This window comes from Enhydra lutris, unplaced genomic scaffold (genome assembly GCF_002288905.1).
Source record: "Enhydra lutris kenyoni isolate GAN:26980312 unplaced genomic scaffold, ASM228890v2 scaffoldscaffold7, whole genome shotgun sequence".
In the NCBI taxonomy this organism is placed as follows: domain Eukaryota; kingdom Metazoa; phylum Chordata; class Mammalia; order Carnivora; family Mustelidae; genus Enhydra; species Enhydra lutris.
This window is the reverse complement of record NW_019154091.1, coordinates 8,611,665-8,626,395: the sequence shown is the minus strand read 5'-3', so window position 1 is coordinate 8,626,395 and position 14,731 is coordinate 8,611,665. Positions and strand designations below refer to the sequence as shown.

The following is a 14,731-nucleotide window of genomic DNA, read 5'->3' as shown; positions in this document are numbered from 1 at the left end:
TGTGGGACTCTATCGCAGGACCCTGAGCTTATGACCTGAGCCGAAAGCAGAGGCTTAACCCTCTGAGCCACCCAAGTGCTTCCCAAGTGCTTCCCTCCCCCCCTTTTTTTTTAAGTTAGATCTCCAAGCCCAGCATGGGTTTTGAACTCATGACCCTGAGATCTAGAGTTGCATGTTCTACCAACAGAGCCAGCCAGGTACCCCAAGTCTCTTTTGAGTCTTCACTTCTAAAAACTTCAAGCAATGGGGTGCCTGGGTAGCTCAGTTGTTAGGTGTCCAACTCTTGATCTCAGCTCAGGTTGTTTTTTTTTTAGATTATTTAATCATTTCAGAGGGAGTGGGTGGGGACATATGGAAAGAGAAAAGGAAAGAAGCAGACTAAGCAGACTCCCCCTCTGAGAGCTGAGCCTGTTGAGGATGGATCTCACAACCCTGAGATATGACCTTAGCCAAAATCAAGAGTTAGAAGCTTAACCAACTGAGTTGCTCAGATGCTCCTCAGCTCAAGTCTTAATCTCAGGGTGGTGAGTATGAGCCCCAAGTTGAGCTGCATGCTGGTTGTGGAGCCTACTTAAAAAAACAAACTTCAAGCATCTCCCAAGAATTAGATATTCTTCAAATTATCACACTTACATAAATTAACAGTAATTTTCCAGTATCATGTAAGTACCTAGTTCATATTTAGAATATTTTCCCCTGGGGCGCCTGGGTGGCTCAGTGGGTTAAGCCTCTGCCTTCGGCTCAGGTCGTGATCTCAGGGTCCTGGGATCGAGCCCCGCATTGGGCTCTCTGCTCAGCGGGGAGCCTGCTTCCCTTCCTCTCTCTCTGCCTGCCTCTCTGCGTACTTGTGATCTCTCTCTCTGTCAAATAAATAAAATAAAAAATCTTTAAAAAAAAAGAAAAAAGAATTTTTTCCCCTATTATCCCTGAGATATGTCTTTAGCTATTTTTGCCCTCTAAACCATGATCTAGTCAAGGTTCATATGGTGCATATAGTTAGAATCTCTACCTTCTTCTCTATTGCACTGACTTTTTGAAGAGACCAGGTAGTTTAGAAAGTCTTATATTTTGGGATTTCTTTTATTGTTTCCTTGTGGTGTCATTAAGCTTTTTTCTCTACGCCTTTATTTTCTGTAAACTGGAATTAGTTGTAAAGGGTTAAATTAGAGTTAGATTAAGCACTTTGGCAGGAACGAAAAAGTGATACTATGTTCTTCATATTGTATCATAGTCTGTTGCATCAGGTATAAGGTCAGGTTTTTCTCTTACTAGTTTTACTGTATTGATCACTTGGTTAATGTGGTAATAGCCAGCTGTTTCTTTTTTAAAGGTACTTTTTCCTTTTTGTAGTTTTCAAATAATCTGTGGGGGTAGTTTGATACCATTGGAATATCCTTTTCTTCAACAACTTTTTAATTATTTCAGTATCTATCCATGCTTTATCAGTTATTTTCTTGGGGACTGCAGAATGGTGGATTTCTTTTAAGATTTTTATTTATTTGTCAGAGAGAGAGGGAGAGAGAGCGAGCACAGGCAGACAGAATGGCAGGCAGAGGCAGAGGGAGAAGCAGGCTCCCCGCCGAGCAAGGAGCCCGATGCGGGACTCCATCTCAGGACGCTGGGATTATGACCTGAGCCGAAGGCAGCTGCTTAACCAACTGAGCCACCCAGGCGTCCCAGAATGGTGGATTTCTAATTCTGTTGTTCTTTCTACATTTATTAGCTGACCTGTAAGAAGAATTTTCCCTATCCACTGGGTATCAATTAACTTTATCAGTTAACTACAGTTTCTTATAGACAGAGTTAAAATATGCTTTATTTTTCCCCTTTTAAGTACCAGTTTTCAGAGGAAAGAATTGGTGTCATGTCTGTGTGTGTTCTTATTTCTGGGTTAAAAACATGCATTTTTATTTATTTGTTTTTATTTTTTTAAAGACATACATTTTTATTTTTATTTATTTTTTTAAAAAGATTTTATTTATTTATTTATTTGACAGAGATCACAAGTAGCAGAAAGGCAGGCAGAGAGAGAGAGGGGGAAGCAGGCTCCCTGCTGAGCAGAGAGCCCGATGCGGGGCTCTATCCCAGGACCCTGGGATCATGACCTGAGCTGAAGGCAGAGGCTTAACCCACTGAGCCACCCAGGCACCCCAAAAGACATGCATTTTTAAATGGCTTTTTATAAATGTGGCATTTAGTGATTTAAAAATACAAATATAACTAGTTTTTAAGTTGCCTATGCAATGAGTTCAGAAATATTTTTACTGAAATTAATTGGATTCCTTTGTGTCTTTTGGTTTGACTTATGTATTTTATGCTTTTAATCTAATAAAAATGATGAAATACTGAAAAGACTCAGAAGTATGAAAGAGGTGTGAATTTACATACTCTATAAACACTTCTGTAAAGATTCTTTCAAGCAGTTATCCTGATAGTTTTGTTGCACAGATATGTTTTAAGCATTTCGAACCCACCTCTGTCAGTTGGATGAATTAATTGCCCTTTCAGAGATGTATTATGAGCTCAGGAGGTTTTTTCCCATCTTATTAATTTCTCTATTTTTGCTAAATAGACTGATGATCAAAATGTTATATTTAGGAAAGGGGAGAGGCTCCTTCATCATATTTTCTTAGAAATAGTACGAGCTTGGAATTATGATTTTAGAGCTTGAATTCACTGCTTCTAAGAATCAGCTATGCAGCTTCAGAAGTATAAGATCACGTGAGGCTTGTTGATTTCAGTATTGGGGATCTTTATTGTATTATGTTCTGATTTTAAAATGTAGTCAAATAGGATTTGGATTTTTTTTTTTTTTAAGATTTTATTTATTTATTTGTCAGAGTGAGCACAGGCAGAGTGGCAGGCAGAGGCAGATGGAGAAGCAGGCTCCCGCTGAGCAAGGAGCCCGATGTGGGACTCAATCCCAGGACGCTGGGATCATGACCTGAGCCGAAGGCAGCGGCTTAACCAACTGAGCCACCCAGGCGTCCCTAGCATTTGTATTTAATTATACTTAACATTTTAACCTACAAGAAGTGAATTTGAGGAATTGAAAAGAAATGCGAATTGATAGTAACCAATTTCATTTTCATGGCTGATACCCATCAGTTCCCTGTGAAAATAGTCTATCATATCATTCTAGAGAAAACGTTTGAAGATATTTTTGTTTTTCACAAAATGTTTGGCTTTTGGGGCAGGGCTGTCCATATAGGTTTGGCTGTAGTATATGTGCTGGAGTTATGGCCCATGTAAGAGATGTGATATGAAGAATTGTGATATGTTTAGTTTAAAAATTGATTTGAGACTTTATCCAGTACTCTTAAGCCTGAAAATGATGTTTTCTTAGAATATTTGGGTTCTTGGTTCCCAGGAAAGATTTTTAGATTCATGGGAGAGAATGGACTGGAGTTATATCTGGAGGTCAGGAGATATAGTTTGTCTCTCCCATCATGGAGTGAGCAACTATATTGCAGCTGAAAAAGATTGAGTCACATGTCGAGAGTATAGTTTTTAAAGGATCTTATCCTGTTACCTTCTAGTCCAAGGATGTTTGTTTGAATACTTCTATTAGGAATTGCTTCTTGAGTCTTCACTATTCTGATAAAAGTAGTTTATATAACATCACTATACAGATTCAAAATACATTTCTGGGGGGGGTATGGAGAGGGTGGTTGGGTTATGGACATTGGGGAGGGTATGTGAAAAGGTGAGTGCTGTGAAGTGTGTAAGCCTGATGAGTCACAGACCTGTACCCCTGGGGCAAATAACACATTATATGTTAATAAAAATAATTAATAAAAAAAATACATTTCTAAACAAAAGAAACCAAAGAAGGCTCTGTGATGCTTAAGTATCCTTAAATAGACATAGGACAGCCCCTTTGAGTCTTTGTAGCAAATTAGAGGTGTTAGATGTTGGCACACAGGTAGCTGCTGCAGTAGAAAGTAATCATAATGAACTTGACAGTGACAGAAAAACAGCATTTGGGGCCATTAACTTAGGGACTTGGTGTAGAGCAATGGTATAAACTTCTTTAAAGGCCCATATAGGAAATATTTCAGGCCTTGGGTGTTACTCATTTCTGCCTTTGTAGCATGCAAGTGGCTAAAGACAGCATATAAACAAATGGGCATAACTGTATTGCAGTACGATTTTATTGACAAAACAGGTGCTGGCTGGATTTGCCTGTAGACCATACTTGGAGACAAATAGTAATTCCTTGAAGGCATCACTTTTGTAAGTGAATATAATTTATATATTGGTGATCACTGAGTTTGTGAGCTGTATATTCAATATTGCTTAATGTGTGAAAGTTACAACTTTTTAAAAGATTTTCATTTGAAAACAGTTACTGCTTTTGAAATATGCTGCTTAAAGGGAGTCAGTGGATCTCCTCATTCCCAGATACTGGATAAAAAATGTTTGTTACTCCTGACAGCTTTTTTTTTTTTTTTAAGATTTTATTTATTTATTTGACAGAGATACAGTGAGAGAGGGAACACAAGCAGGGGAAGTGGGGGAGGGAGAAGCGGACTCCCTGCTTGAGCAGGGAGCCCTGTGCATGGTTGATCCCAGGACCCTGAGATCATGATTGGAGCCAAAGGTAGACACTTAACAACTGAGCCACCCGGGCGCCCCATACTCCTGGCAGTTTTAAAATATGACCCATATCCTTCAAGGAAGATCACTTCATATATAGATATAGATATACACATATATACATACATACATACATACAATTAGAAAAATCCTACAAAAACACACAATATTTTATGTTTTGAGGGAGGTGTATAAAGATTTCCAGGTCAAGTTTTTGCATTAGTACTTACCCTGTATATGAAGTTAAATGCTAATTTTGGTGTGGTCTTTTGAAGTCTCTTAGACTATAACCTTGAGTGGAAGGATGACTATTTTCTCCCATTCCTTGGTTTCTAGGACTCTCTTCTGACTTAAGATTTTTATCTTTTTGTGTGGCAGAGTTTTAGTCTCTATGAATGAAATCTCACTTGAGGTTGTTGGGTTTGTTTTTTTGTTTGTTTGTTTGTTTTTGTTTTTTGTTTTTTGTTTTCTTTTGAGTCCTAAAGAAGGTTTAACTTGATTTGGCTGGATTGCAAATGTGTGACTACTTGTATTTCAGAAATTTTGCTGACATTTAATAAGAGAAACTGAATGTGTAGCGTTTTATCTAAAATGTCTTATATTAGTATATTTTTATCTCTCCGCTTTTATGTTTATCTGCTGTTTCTTAATGACTAATACTATGCTGTACATACTATAAAGGCGAACAGCTGCTTGGAGAACTACGAGTGAAGAAAAGAAAGCATTAGATCAAGCTAGTGAAGAGATATGGAATGATTTTCGAGAAGCTGCAGAAGCACATCGACAAGTTAGAAAATATGTTATGAGCTGGATCAAGCCGGGGATGACAATGATAGAAATCTGGTAAAAGAAATATATTTTTGTAAGAATATGATGTTTTTTTTTCTTTAGTGCTAACTCCACAGTTGTAATGTTTGGCTTTCATTATTACTTTGCTAAAACCTGAAAAAGTGAAGCTCCTAGAAATATCTCTGAGTTCTTGTACTGCAGATGTAATGAGGAAATTGTAAGAGGACATTTATACCTCAACCACCCTATTTTGTACTCATGTACACTTACATATGCAAATGCACACATTATTATGATTCTTATGTTCTGCTTGAAAATCTGTTATTTTGCTATCTAACAACATCAAAATTATTGGTCATAAAACATAGTTACAATGAAGTGAAGAAACCAATAAAAGTAGTTATTTCTCTAGTTTTCCCTGAGAAGTAATTAGTTGTAAAAGGCAACAGTCCTCTAATTCAGACAATTTTTTAGGTGTGCAACATTGAGCAAATAAAACATAGTCAACATTTAAATTAGTCTAAGTCAAGAATCTCATTTCCTAGAAAACTAAGTAAAAAGTGGATCTTGTGGTTCTGTTTCTTCAGACTTCTAATGGAAATAAATTCTTTTTATCTTTTAGAGATGAGCTGCTATTTTCATAGCATCAGAGAACTGTTTATTCATATCTAAGAAATGCTCAGATCACTCCCAGAAAGTTATTTAAGAGTATTTAGTAAACTCTCTGGACCTGATGACTTGTAGGTTATATAAGGATAAAAATGTAAAAGTAAACAATTTTTTTTTAATAGTGAAAAGTTGGAAGACTGTTCACGAAAGCTAATTAAAGAGAATGGATTAAATGCAGGCCTGGCATTTCCTACCGGATGCTCTCTGAATAACTGTGCTGCCCATTATACTCCAAATGCTGGTGACACAACAGTATTACAGTATGATGACATCTGTAAGATAGACTTTGGAACACATATAAGTGGTAAGTTCTTGGAAATAAGTCTCCCCTAGCCAAAAAAATCTAGTCTTCTTTCTGCTGGATGGGGCTACATGTTTTGAACTCTCCAGTTTTCTTCTTCTTCTTCTTCTTCTTTTTTTTTTTTTTAAAGATTTTATTTATTTATTTGACAGAGAGAGATCACAAGTAGACGGAGAGGCAGGCAGAGAGAGAGAGAGGGAAGCAGGGACCCTGCTGAGCAGAGAGCCCGATGCGGGACTCGATCCCAGGACCCTGAGATCATGACCTGAGCCGAAGGCAGCGGCTTAATCCACTGAGCCACCCAGGCGCCCCTCCAGTTTTCTTCTTTGTGCCTTACTTTTCAGTAGAGCTGTGTTGAGGCAGATTTTGAGATTTTTTAAGCATCCTGCTAAATGGAATATAATGAAAACTGTTGGGTGGTTGAGGTTTATTATTTTTTGTATCAAAGTGTGAAGAATTTAGTCATGCATTTCTTCATGTTGTTTCAGACATTTATCCGTATAACAACAAACATTTACTTAGATCCTTTAAGTTTCAACCTTTATATACTTGCTGGCTTTTCTAAATTCTCTCTCAAACCTCCTCAGGTTAGTATCTTTTTATCTCTCTTTAGGTGAGAAAATAAAGCTCAAATAAAGTATTTAACCTGAGGTTTTGCTAAATTGGAGAAACTGAACTGATGATTGACCAGTGTCTGTGGACCCATACATTTTCTCTGCCCACATTGCTATTTTTTAGTTCCCCAGGTTTTTCTCTTTGATTTCTGTTTATAATTTTGCTTATCCACCTGGGTTAGTACTGGATTGGTACTTTCTTGAAGTAATATATACTAACACTGGAAATAGTCTTTTTATTCTAAAACCTTTATGTAGGGGCGCCTGGGTGGCTCAGTGGGTTAAGCCGCTGCCTTCGGCTCAGGTCATGATCTCAGGGTCCTGGGATCGAGTCCCACATCAGGCTCTCTGCTCAGCAGGGAGCCTGCTTCCCTCCCTCTCTCTGCCTGCCTCTCTGTCTACTTGTGATCTCTCTCTGTCAAATAAATAAAATCTTAAAAAAAAAATAAATAAAAAATAAAACCTTTATGTAACTAATGTATGCTTTTTTCCACTTGGATTGTGAATACTGTCTGGGTACTTGGACTGTTGCCTTCATCTGAACCCATCATTTTATTTTCCTCTTAACTAGTAAGTTTAATAGAGTAGATGCTATGAAGTAGACAAATTGACTAGTGGATAAGTCAACTTAAAGAAGAATTTTCTCTTTCAGGTAGGATTATTGACTGTGCTTTTACTGTTACTTTTAATCCCAAATATGATACATTGTTAAAAGCTGTAAAAGATGCCACTAACACCGGAATAAAGGTACGTGAACTAGAAGCACAATTTCATTCAATGTATTTTGAACCTCTTCTAGCCTGTTTAAGGTCTTTGGATTATGTAAGACCAGTCTGCTGCCCTTAGGGTTTTAAAGTGGGTAATTCTAGTACACTGTACCAAAGACTTACAGAGGAAGTTATAATGTGCAAAGCAGTTTATTTTAAAATACTAATAAATTGCTATAAAAATCATTTTGAGTAAAAATGTATACATCATTTTGTTTTTAGTGTGCTGGAATTGATGTCCGTCTGTGTGATGTTGGTGAGGCCATCCAAGAAGTTATGGAATCCTATGAGGTTGAAATAGATGGGAAGACATATCAAGGTATGCTTTTAAAAACTGTATCTTATTTTGAAATGCATGTGACCTCTTACAGAATTAATTTTGCAGAATCGTGTTGAGTGCTTTCTTTGGGTCAGCAGCTTTATCTCTATCTCCTGGGAATACAAAGAAGGAAAATGGGGGAGGGGGGAAATGAATGACCTCCTCATATTAGGAAAACTGTGGTCACTAGGTGGGAACTATTGTCAAGCTACTGTGGTGTAGGTGATGGGACACCAAGGGATTTATCCCAGAATGGCCAAAATGCAGACTTGGTTTTCTGTGACCAGTCAGATTGAGGCTCAGAGACAAGCCAGAGACTCTTTCCATTGATGCCTCCACCACCCCCCCCCCCACTTTTTTTGCTTTGAATTCAGAATTTAGAGTCCAGTTAATTTCTTGTGTGACTTTCCTTTAATCTTTATTCCCTTTGCCTCTTAGTCTTTCTTAGCTACTGCCTTAGGTACATAGTCCCAGAGTCACCTATGCTTTCTGCTGCTTTCCCATCATTCCAGCCTTTCTCCAGTCTCCGGGTCTGACCACTGTCCCCCTTCCTAATCTCTGCTCACTGTTTTCTCTAACTGCTATTCTAATAACTTTCTCACAGAGTATTTCCTACATTTCCTTTAACCAAATCCTATCTCTTCTTTATATTCCTCTTTGCAGAGACACTCATGCTTCCTTGCCCTCAGTAAATTCACATCATTTAGCATTTTTTGCATAACTTTGCTGATAGTGATAGAGTATTATGTTTCTACCAACTACAGAAGGGGTTCTTCCTCTGGAACCTGATGTTATCTGTCCTTGTTGCTCTCTGTCAGATCCTGTGAACACCAGTACAAATCAAAATACTCTCTTAAGGCTGCTCACACGTGGATGGGAGGTATTATGGGGTAATGAAGAAAACATATTGTAAGGTCAGACAGGTCTATCTGACTTAGATAAACTTAGTCATACTGTAGGGTCAGACAGGTCTCTCTGAACTTAGATAAATCCTGTAAACAGAACCCAAGTTTCTTTGACTGTAATAGGATTAAGGATGTCATGTTTTCTTTCTTTCTTTCTTTTTTTTTTTTTTTTTAAAGAACTGTAAATTTCATGACAATGCATGGAATTTACTAGTGTGCAACAAATTTGTGATTTCCTTCCCCCAGATTTGGGATTGGTGTCAACAAACAATGCTTACTCAAGTCCCTCTCAAATCATCTTTCCTTCTGTTGTTTTCTAATTCTATAATTTTGGTTGGCTTGTGTTCTGCCTTTCAGGATGTATTAAGTGACAGTTTGACTTAATATTTAGTTACCACATAACATTGCCAACCTGAAATATTGGAATCAGTGTCTGCCTTCTTACACTTTCCATTAACCCAGTGCAAAATTTTAGGTTCTGTTGTTTCAGCACCCCTTTTTTGATACCAGTTATTGTGTTGATCAAGGTTTTTAGTGGAGGGTGGCATAATTAATTTTTACTAATTTGAGTAGAAAGTATATAGACAAATCATGATGTTGGAAGGATAAAAAAAATGGACAGTAGGCTGTATTCCCAGCAGCAGTTTCCAAAAACCACGTAACAGAATGAGCCATCAAGGGAGTGGTTTTATTTACCTTGATCAGGAAGCTATAGAATTGGAAAGTTACCTTTATAGTTATTGGTCCCAGAATTAGCCTGCTGCAGTCACAACCTGTATAATATACAAATGGATACTCCTATGCCCTGCTCCTTCTGTGTAACTTGGTTTTTATGTGAGGTTGGTATAGCTAAGAAATCTTAAGTAAATGTATTTTTGATTGGCCTGTGGGGTAAGTTTGCCAGGTCTTGGAGAAATAGTGATGCTTACTGAATTTTAAAGTAAATTTAGCTTACCATTTGTAAAAGAAGGTGAATTTTTTTGAAGAGCTAATTGAGAGTTTTTTCTGTGCCATCCCCTAAATATAATTGTCATTTTTTCATTGTCAGTGAATTGAAAAAAACCTTGCTACCTACTTCTACCCTGAAAGAAGGGTAGCTTGTACTGAGAATTCTAGCACTGGTAAAGCTAGATTTTTTTTTTTTTTTTTAAGATTTTATTTATTTATTTGACAGACAAGAGATCACAAGTAGGCAGAGCAGCAGGCAGAGAGAGAGGAAGGGAAGCAGGCTCCCTGCTGAGCAGAGAGCCCGATTGGGGGCTCGATCCCAGAACCCTGGGATCATGACCTGAGCCGAAGGCAGAGGCTTTACCCACTGAGCCACCTAGGCGCCCCTAAAGCTAGATTTTTTTAAACCCTTTTTTATTGTGGAATTACGTCATGTGTGAAGAGATACATGCAACATAAAAATTCAGTTAAGCAATTGTGAAAACTACAATCCCTTGTGGAATAGAATATTCCCAGCAGTTCAAAAGCCCTTCAGTTCTGTATACCCTTTTGAATTATAGCAGCCTTCCTCTAGCAAACCACTGCCTGGAGTGCTGAAGTATTTGCATTTGCTTTTCTTAATGTCTTTATCACCTAATTATGTATCCCTAAATAATAGTATTGTGCTTAATTTTGATATGTATAATAAATAAAACAGTATGCATACAACTGTGCCTTCCTCTCTTCTTTTTTTCTTTAGGTTTTATTTCAGTTGTTCACTATATCGCAACTTTTTGTTTTTATTATTGTATAGTGTTCCATTGTGTGCATATACCACAATTCATTCTGTCATTGGTCTTGGGACCTTGGAATTGTTTAAATTTTCCTCACTAACACACGAGCTGTGCTATAATAATAAAATTTCATTTTATAATTCTGTCATTTTGACACAAAATTCTCATTTTCACATTACCTTTTGGTCCATAACTGTATTTTTTGTTTGTAATCACAGTGTACATGGCATTTTATAACTTTAATTAACAATACCTCCTTAGATGGACCCCCATTGTGTCATCACATAATTTGTTCTTTTCCCAGTATCTCCCTTCCTCCCTTCTAGTTTTTGATAACACTGTAAACATCTCTTCGTATTCCACTAGTTTTCCAGTTTGTATGTAACTGTGCCAATGTGGGGTTGTTTAGTAGAGCCGTGTCTTATTTTTAAGTCAATACTTGAAGTCTGTGCCAGAAAGCTGAGAGATCTGTTTGTGCTCCTGAAGGCCCTGAATAACTGTCTTTTCCTGTTACGCCAGTGAAACCAATCCGTAACCTAAACGGACATTCAATTGGGCCATATAGAATACACGCTGGGAAAACAGTGCCCATTGTGAAAGGAGGAGAGGCAACAAGAATGGAGGTATGTGTGCCATTAATAGTGTTTTTTATGAAGCATTTTAATTTTTTTCCAAACTAAAGTTGGTGGTAGTTGAGTATATAGTATGTTGAGCAAAATTAACTTGCCATCTGTACTCCAATAGGAATTGGTCTATGTGAATGTGCAGATCGTGTCTGGTCAGACAACGGCTCAGTTAGATGTGGAAGTTGGCTAGCCAAAGGGTGGTTTTTTCACCACTTATTAGGCATCTCTTAGGTGTCAGTCCCTTTAGTAGTCACTAAGGATGCAATAGTGAACAAAATAAAATTCCTGCCCATGTAAAGGCTACATTCTTTTTTCTTAAGTAGGCTCCATGCCCAGTGTGGAGCCCAGTCCGGGGCTTGAATTCACAGCCCTGAGATCAAGAGTCAGACACTTCACCAGCTGAGCCACCTGGGTGCCCCATAAAGGCTACATTCTAATAGGAGGACACAGAAAGACCAAAGAGTGCTAAGGAGATAAAGCAGGAAGGGTGGATAATGACTACCGGGGTTATTTCATGTTGTTTCTTACATGAAGTAAATAATACCTCAGGCTGAAGTTAACAGATAGCAATTTAATTAGTTCTTGATTTTTCTTCTCTCCCCTGACTCTTACATATTCTTCAGGAAGGAGAAGTGTATGCCATTGAAACCTTTGGAAGCACAGGAAAAGGCGTTGTTCATGATGATATGGAATGTTCACACTATATGAAAAACTTCGATGTTGGACATGTGCCAATCAGGTGAGAGACCGTTGTTTTTAATGTTTCTTTTCCCAGTTAGCAGCATTTTTAAAAATTTGACAAATATCCACAGTGGTACATTCATAAGTGTACAGTTCTATAGCCTATCAGGAAGTTTTGTGGATTTTTATAATACAGCAAAGAAACTAGCCTGTTAAAAATCGTAACTGCAATAAAAACGACATAGGCAGGTATTCTCTTAAGATACAGTTTCCGATGGTAATTTGAGAGGTCATAATTTTGCTAGCATTTCTAGGTTGGTTTTTTGTTGTTGTTGTTTAAAGATTATTTATTTATTAGAGAGAGAGAGAGAGAGAGATCACAAGTAGGCAGAGAGGAAGGCAGAGAGAGAGGGGGAAGCAGGCTCCCTACTGAGCAGAGAGCCCGATGTGGGGCTCAATCCCAGGACCCTGAGACCATGACCTTAGCCGAAGGCAGAGGCTTAACCCACTGAGCCACCCAGGCACCCCTAGCATTTCTAGGTTTTTGTTCTTAATATTTTCTTATTGGTAAACTTTCTTTTTTTACCTTTTTTTTCCCCCTTAACCTTTTTGGAGAAGATGGTTGAAGGATGGATTTATACCTCCTTTATGTGCAGGTCTTTTCAGCTTGATGCACAGAAAAGGAAATTGCCATCATAGCACTGTTGACGAGTCTCTATGGGGAAATTAACACACGTGCACATAGACACATATGATAAGACAGCCTTCAGCAGGTCTCCCATTCAGCTGCCATGTATAATTAGGTATGGGCTGTTACACATTCTGACTTTTGAATGTTGAAAGAGGCAACAAAAAATTTTTTGAATTACTGAGTAAAGCCACATCTACTGTATAAGTTTTCCTTAATGGGGAAACTTTTTTTTTCCTTAATGGGTAACTTTTTAGCTACCTTTAATTCTGGATTTTCTCTTCTTAGGCTTCCAAGAACAAAACACTTGTTGAATGTCATCAATGAAAACTTTGGCACCCTTGCCTTCTGCCGCAGATGGCTGGATCGCTTGGGAGAAAGTAAATACTTGATGGCTTTGAAGAATCTGTGTGACTTGGGCATTGTAGATCCATATCCACCATTATGTGACATTAAAGGATCATACACAGCACAGTTTGAACATACCATACTGTTGCGTCCAACGTGTAAAGAAGTTGTCAGCAGAGGAGATGACTATTAAACTTAGTCCAAAGTCGCCTCAACATCTTTTATTTTCTAAGCTTTGTTGGAATACATTATACCAGAAGTAATTTGCAACATGTTGTCTGTTTAACAGTGGACCTATGTAATGCTTTTATCCATGTTTAAAAAGGAAGGAATTTGATCGAAGGCAAACCATCCAATGTAATTAGCCAAGGAAAAAGCTTTCAAGACTTTCAAATGTTAACTGTTTTTTCCCATCTAGGAAATGCTATAAAGCTCAAATTAGTTAGGAATGACTTATACATTTTTTGTTTGAACACCTAAGAGATGCTTTTCAGATATTTATATTGCCATATTCTTAATTGAATGCTTTGAATGACTACACCCAATTCTGCACCTATACCCTCTGGTATTGCTTTTTAACCTTCCTGGAATCCATTTTCTAAAAAATAAAGACATTTTCAGATCTGAGAGCTATATTTCAATGTCTGTGGTTATAATTGTGCACAGGAATTAGCTAAACGTAAGTAGCTGAACACGTAGGGAAACGTAGAGCCTTTTATCTTGACTGTAGACCTCTACACTGAAACTTTTCTTCCAATAGAGCGGCTAAAACAAGTTCTGTACGTGCATAAAGTGGGAGAATCTTCAGAAATTAATATAGAGCTTTAGGAATAGTTTGCCTTTATTTTATTTTTAGAACCATATTAATCTTTGTCTTTCATTTTTTTTCCCTGACATTGGAAAGATTAATTGAAACATGCTAGTAGGAACATTATACCAGCTCGAAACCTTGATTTAGTAAAATCTCAACATACAGATCCTTTGTCCAGTGGTAGTACTTACCAGGAAATGTATTCAGCTTACTCAGTAGACCAAAAGGGCATTTAAAACTACAAATACTAAGACAGGGAAACTTCCTGTACTTGGATTGTGCTCTAGTTAGAAAAGTTTAATTGCATCATTAGGCTTTTTCATTAGTGAGCCAAATGACTTTAACACCCTGCCCTCTGCACTGGCTTGAATTCAAAACTATGGTGGCATTTCAGGGAGTGAGATTACGGTAACATTATGGCAGCTAAGTGCATAAATTGAATGTAAGATGCTGAATACTTGCTTGAACTGAGTCCCACTACAGATTCTTGAACAAATTGCTTGAATTCTTTGTAACTGATTTTTGGGGAATGTTCCAACATAATTTTCAAATTGTTTATGTACCAAGGTAAAGCCTTAATTTGTATATGCTTTAGCACAATAAGATTCACTGCCTCTGGGATGCTGTTTAGTTTGTATTTTGTTTAATGTTTTTCTCATAGGAAGAAAAACCGGACTTCTGTACTTAGATCTATTATACATTAAAAAGCTGCTCTTTCAGCATTAGAGCTATAAATGAATGTTATCTTATGGGATAAACAATCTAGTTTTTAGCTATATGAGCCATGTTTATTATGGTGCTAATGTTCAAGAGCTACTTTTGGATTATTTCCTCCATTTTCTGTGATGTGCCTAGTGGCAGAGCTCACCAATTCATGCTTGGGCATGTTGCAG

At 37.5% G+C, this 14,731-nt stretch overlaps 1 protein-coding gene across 3 annotated transcripts in view; it reads left to right on the top strand.

Annotated features, from left to right (window-relative positions):
• The window catches only part of LOC111142101 (methionyl aminopeptidase 2), a 30,846-nt gene extending 17,192 nt beyond the window's left edge, over positions 1-13,654 (top strand). For all 3 annotated transcript variants that reach the window (XM_022495055.1, XM_022495056.1, XM_022495057.1), the window contains 7 exons: positions 5,281-5,442; positions 6,180-6,361; positions 7,625-7,719; positions 7,962-8,058; positions 11,204-11,307; positions 11,934-12,049; positions 12,968-13,654. In XM_022495055.1, coding sequence (XP_022350763.1) covers positions 5,281-5,442; positions 6,180-6,361; positions 7,625-7,719; positions 7,962-8,058; positions 11,204-11,307; positions 11,934-12,049; positions 12,968-13,220 — 1,009 coding nt within the window. In that variant the 3' untranslated portion in view covers positions 13,221-13,654. The remainder of the gene's footprint in view (positions 1-5,280; positions 5,443-6,179; positions 6,362-7,624; positions 7,720-7,961; positions 8,059-11,203; positions 11,308-11,933; positions 12,050-12,967) is intronic.
• Positions 13,655-14,731: the final 1,077 nt, after the last annotated feature.